We start from the raw sequence: 6078 nt of genomic DNA on the forward strand, positions 1-6078 counted from the left end.
TACTTTATCCAAACGTTCTCTGATCTATTGTCTCAAAGACATGGTGCACCTTTCTGTTCTCCATGTAATACTGATCTCCTCTAACCAGTCATCAGGGTATAAGATGCTGGTTGCACAGTAGACGGAGGCGGCAGTGCATGAGTGAGTTATGAAAAACTATTACTGGAAGTTGGATCTCAGCTGATTTATGTGCTTCAGCATCAGTTGATTTAAAGCAACAACATGCTTTATAGTCCCTCCACTGCACTGAAGACTGCTGCTTCCTTCCTGTGTGTTTTTCATTGGGAACCCCTCACAGTTAGACGTCTAACTCGCCCGCCTTGAGCAATGGCGCCCGTTTCACACCACGACAGCCGTCAGAAAGCTATTACGCAAATGTCTTTCACTTTGTGCTTCACACCTCTTCAATAAGCGGGCGTGCTACCGGGCCCGGTTCAGGTTGACTCAGCCCGACGACTGCTGCAGCGAGCAGGGACACAGGCTTCAGATTATCTGTACAAAATTGTCCATCATTCACGGTATTTCCTTCTCTCCGGTTTGCTTTGTGCTCCTCGTCCTGTTTTCTCTCTCTGTCCACGTTTGATTCTGGGTTTCTGAGCTCTCTCTTTCTCTCAGTGTTGCAAGAGGAAGTTAGTTGCCATGTTGATGTCATTATTTGAAGCTCTAAGGGCTTCAAGGGCATCGGTCCGGGTAAATCCCATTTCCACTAACAGAGCAACCTGAGGGACAAAAAGAAAAAAGCATCAGCGAAGACGGCAGCGGCAGACAAATCATCACATGGGAATAAATAACAAGGGTGCACAAAGTAAAGTGTAGGAGGGCCAGGGAATCAAGTGTTGTTGAACAAGAAGATTTTGAGTCATGCAGGACACAGAATATGTAAATGAATATCCAGATGTAACAGCAATACAACCAGTGAAAAAAGCCTTGCAAAGGACACATAATACTAAAAGAGATGTACACAGAAACACACAGGCGAACACTCACTTGCTCCTCCACGACAGCAGAGTTGTCCAATAGAGGGGACTGTGTGGACGGACGTGTCTCAGCCTGGGGAGGGGGCTGTACTGGGGGACGATTCTGTCCTCTTTGTCTCAGGGAGGGGAACAACATCCTGGTCCACTGCAACAACCCAGACTACACACACACACACACACACACAAATATGTATATATTCTGTGTTTTATCTGTGCATCAGTGCTGCAATAAGTGTCCGTCTACCTGTGGCTGTGGTCTGTTGTTGCTCGTGGACTCGTTGTATTGAGCCAGCAGCAGCTGCTGGTCGAGCACGTCCATCCTTTGCTGCCTCTGGATGTCCAGAGTGGCCCCCATACCCAGCGGAGTCTCACTGCTCGGCTGGGAGCCTAGATAACCACAGACACAGACATAATAGGCATGAGGCAGACTAAAACAACACGTAAAAGAGGAGTACATTAATCATCAAAGTGTAACAGGGGGACAAGACACATTCTGGTTTTACTTTTCGTTAAATGAAGGAGACTGAATAGCATCAATTAACACAATTTAGCATGTGTTCAAATTCCTAAACTGTACAAATATTATTATTCCTCAATTAGACAGAGACGGCCAACAACTCCATGTCAGGCCCTGCAACACTGGTCACTGTGCAAAGGCTTTGCACAGGATCTGTGTCTGTGATCACTAACGAACGGTTGGACTCACTTGAGAAGATGGGCTCCAGAATATACCGTCCAATAAAAGAGACCCAGGCAGGAACAAAGAGGAGCTTCTGTAACCAGAGAACGTTGGAGTGGTACAGTCCACCGGAGAGCTAAAAGAAGAAAAATGTTTTTAGTGCTGAAGTCACAAGACAAACCTGTATTAAGAAATATTACAATGAATGACATTACTTATGAGAAAAGATGCTTTACAGCCGACAGCAAATTAACACCAAACTGCATCTTTGCGGCACATTTTAGCCCCTTTAAGCTCATTGTTTTGATAATCTGGTCAGAAATCACATATTGCAGTTTTAAATAGCACAACACTTCCTAAATACACATTAAATAACAAGAAGAATGTGCTTACTCACCAGTCCACTGAGAGCGAGGAGCCACATGAAGGGACTGGAAGTCAATAGCTGCGCCACAGAAGAAGAGAGGAAGACAGAAAGTTGGAACGTGAGTAGAGCGAGAAAGCAAAATAGATACATACATTCCCACACTAGCAGAACATGGGCTTACCTGCAGGCCGACTATGTAGACCAGAGACTTGTTGGTGATGGGGATGTGGCCCAGGACCCGGGTGACTGGGACCCTGGGGATCAAGCAGTAGAAAGGCACAAACAGAGAGAAAACTGGAGCGAGCCTGTGAGAGGAGAAAGGGAAAAGTCAAGAGGATGCGGACAACAGGAAAAGATACAGTGTTTCAGGCAATCTGGGAGAGACAATGTTAGGCTTTTGGAACAATTCACTTAAATATCTTTTTGTTTGTCAAACCAATTGTTTTTGTAGAGTTGGGTTAAATGCTGCTGTCACAGTCCACCACAATCTAAACTCTGTATACTGAAATATAATGCAGGCAGGGGAGGAAGACATTTAAAAATGGATACTGCCCAAAGCTTACATTGAGCTATAAGGGGGAAAATTAAGATTTTATACTTATGTGACACATGGTTTAAACATCATGAACTAAATGCCAAGCTATTCATATCCTCAGTGTCCATGAAAGTGACAAAAAAAAGGCTGATCTCTTTTCACAAATGCATGACTGAAGTTCAGCATGAACTGTGGCTACTGAAGTGACCCAGATACTCACAGTCCGGCAGGCAGTTCCTCCACCTCGTAGTCAAACAGAAACTGGACCGCCTGAGCCAGCAGGAAGTCCATCAGCGCAGAGAGACACCAAGTGCCCAACAAGAACGACTAGAATGAAGACGAGCACCCCATTTGAAGATTAGAACAACACATAACAAAAATAAATCACTGTCAAATGTTGGTGTGTGAGAACTGCTTTGTGCCAGATGAGGAAGTTGTGTCCTCTTCCCTAAAATATGAAGTTGCTACATAGGAAAAGCTCAAATTGATTTTTATACATCTATGTGTTCATCAATCAATGTTTTTTTTGGTACTTACGGCAAACTTCCTGGTGCCGAACCGCCTTTCGAATATCCGGAAGTTGTAAATGAGCAGGCCACTACAGAAGCAGTCCTTCACGTCGAGACAGACCAGCCTGCCACACAACAAGCTCCACACCTACAGCACAAGGTGAGAGCAAAGTCACACACACACACACACACACTTACACATTGTGATGTTGTTATTAGACAGATACTGGAGACGTACCTGGTGCTGCTGTGCGACAGCCTGCAGGTTGTACACAAACAGTTGTTGGTACTGTGGCAGCAGGGTGAGCATCACAGTCAGCCCACTGAGGAGCAGCAGCAGGCCTTTAGACAGAGGAGCCTTGTCTGTGCACAACACAAACACACACGAAGGGACAGTGACATTGTGGCCTTCTGCAGCGAGCAGCTTTGCAGGTATACGGTATAGTAGGCAAACGTTTTGTTAATAGACGGGAGAGAAGTAGCTAGCTAATTTGTATATGGTGGGGCAGGGCAGATATAGTAACGTTAATATGAATTTAGCTGGCTATTTATCGATTCAGAAAGTGCCCTTTTCAACGATGAAACCTGAACTGACAAAACAAACCGTTGGTTGTTCATTAACTAAACGCAGCTGTAGGTTTAACTGGTATATACTACCTCTGGTTAATGAATGACAGCGCAATGCTAACGTCGGTTGGCTAGCTAACGTTAGCTGTATAACCGTTGTAACTGACAGGAGATGAGAGACCGCCTCAGCCTGTCGCTTACTGGTGGTTCCGGGATACTTACAAAGGCCCCGAGAGCCGGTGGTGGTAAACATGGTGTACAGATGTGTTAACGGAATCCAGGCGAAGACCGTTAATCCCAACGTAGTGACAAACTAAACACTAAAACGCCGAAATAAAGTTGGAGAAAGGATCCATGGTGTGACTGTGAAGCGAAAGAGACTGGGTAAAGGGGATCTGCTACAGGAGCTCGAGAAGCCCAAAAAGTGTTAATTCGCGGTCCGCTTACTTTAGACTAAAGCTTTCCGCTAGAGGGCGGTGTTGCTCCGTATTGAAGATGAGATGATGACCACAGATATGTTTTACTGATAATAACCATATTCTAATCTAAACAACACATTTCACGAAGGTCTTAAATACTGAGAGTATAACAGAGAATTATGAATTAGCGCTTTAGGTGATCAATTGCTGAAGGAATGCAACTAAATAACAAAACTATTTCCACTTAATTTTTCTAATTGATTATACAAATAAAGTAACAAAAGAGAGGAAAATAAAATGAACTTGGTCTTCGATGATAAATTGCTAATATGTACTAGATAAGTGAACTTCTTCCACAAATAATAATAGTAATAATAATAATGATACTTATCGCAATAATAATAGTAATGCATTAAGCAAAGTAGCCAACAGCCTAAATTATAAATAAAAAAACTAAATTTACAGTAAAATAATAAAACATAACACATTCCCTTTCGCTGCCCTTCTTGGGGAAAAGCTTTTGAATCTGAATCTTATTGTTTCTAAATGCTGCAGTGCAGTTGATGTACTTGCATGATTCCTATCATTTTTGGTTTGTATCCATATGATTGTATACACTTATTGTACGTCACTTTGGATAAAAGTGTCATTAAATTAATGTACTTCTACTACTACTACTACTACTACTGCTGATGTCAGTAATAATGATAATGATGGAGAACAAAACAAGCAAGTAAATTCAATTATTTGAAGCAAAGAAAATGTAAATTGTCTATTTTTTGAATGACAGAACGCGGCCCCAGTTTATCCACATAGCACTGAGAGCAGGGCTCTCATCTGTAGACTCTGTGACCACTAAGAGGTCCGTACCCAGGTTGAAGACAACGAGATCTGACGACTGCGGCACCCTGTGTCTTGCTCACAGGCATTTCAGCAGGGATGCTGTCGCCGGATGATCCTCTTGTGAAGGGCAGTCTCCTTACCCACAATGCCATCCTGCTGTTATCTGATGCTCCTCAGACGCGGTATTCCCAAGCCCTGCAGCACTGGCCTCGTCATGTTTGTCATCTATGACCATTTGCTCAGTCGGTAATATGTGTGTTTGTGGGTTGGATATGCAGAGAAGCAGCATACAGGGAGTGTTTCACGTCTTGAAGCCATGTGGTCAGCTTTCTGACAGATAGGTAAGTTATCCTTGGGGCCTTGAGCAGGATGTGGCTGCACAAAGTCCGGATTAATGCCTTTTTCTTATGGTCCTCTTGGCCTTGTGCACACAGTGTCCTATCTTGTCAAGGTCCCGACTTCCTTCGACTGCTTTGTCTTGCACTACAGCCTGCCAGATTTTCCTCACATCAAACCGCTGTGTATACCTTCGTGGATAGCCGTGATTGCTCCTGAGCCAATTGATCGAAATGCTTATGCTACGTCCAAGTGCATTTGAAAAGATATGGCGAACAGCTGTCTAATAGTGTTGCATTTCCCCATCATCCACAGATGCAGTATCCATGTTAGCTCCTATTGGTTAGTTCCCACCCATTAGGTCTATTTGGCTGCTTGTGGTCAGATGTGACTGCAAAGCAGAGCTGAGGAACAGCTTGCTAATTGTGTTTCAGACCTTCTCTGTCACTGATGTAGGAGCGAGGTCTAAAAAGGTTGCTTTGCCCCTGTTCTCAATCAAAGATAAACAGATTAAACAGCGCAGAGATGTGCAAAAGTGTGTATGTGTGTGTGTGCTTACCAATAAAGAGAGTCCAGATTTGGAGACAGCCTTGACTCCTGCTGTTTGCTTTGTTCATTAAGAGGAGATGAGCAGATGGTTTGCTGCTCTGTTGTGCAGTACACACATGCGAGCACACACAAACACACAAACACACACACACACACACAGAAGCACACGCACATGTAAATACACATACACACGTGCATGCTTGGCCCTGTCACCTTAGCTTTATCCTCCATTTATCTTTTCCATTACACATCTCTCGGCAGCACAATGCTACTCGGTGAATTGTAAGGGATGCGTGT

At 43.9% G+C, this 6078-nt stretch overlaps 1 protein-coding gene across 1 annotated transcript; it reads right to left on the reverse strand.

Moving 5' to 3' along the window:
• Window positions 1-460: 460 nt before the first annotated feature.
• ubac2 (UBA domain containing 2) lies at window positions 461-3983 on the reverse strand. Its single transcript, XM_079280490.1, has 10 exons — window positions 3857-3983; window positions 3306-3430; window positions 3096-3215; window positions 2779-2885; window positions 2205-2328; window positions 2054-2101; window positions 1684-1792; window positions 1222-1364; window positions 988-1137; window positions 461-719 (listed from the first exon to the last, which is right to left on the reverse strand). Exons 1-10 carry the CDS (start codon window positions 3885-3887, stop codon window positions 612-614), a joined length of 1065 nt encoding a protein of 354 aa, XP_079136616.1. The 5' UTR covers window positions 3888-3983; the 3' UTR covers window positions 461-611.
• Between the last annotated feature and the right edge of the window lie 2095 nt (window positions 3984-6078).

This window comes from Melanostigma gelatinosum, assembly GCF_949748355.1.
Source record: "Melanostigma gelatinosum genome assembly, chromosome: 12".
NCBI classification, from domain to species: domain Eukaryota; kingdom Metazoa; phylum Chordata; class Actinopteri; order Perciformes; family Zoarcidae; genus Melanostigma; species Melanostigma gelatinosum.

Coding starts and splice junctions, on each gene's coding strand:
- ubac2 (XM_079280490.1), bottom strand. CDS start 3,887: ATGTTTACCACCACCGGCTCTCGGGGCCTTT. Junction 2,886..3,095: donor TCGGCACCAGGAAGTTTGCC/GTAAGTACCAAA, acceptor TCTTCATTCTAG/TCGTTCTTGTTGGGCACTTG. Junction 720..987: donor CTGCTGTCGTGGAGGAGCAA/GTGAGTGTTCGC, acceptor TTTGTCCCTCAG/GTTGCTCTGTTAGTGGAAAT.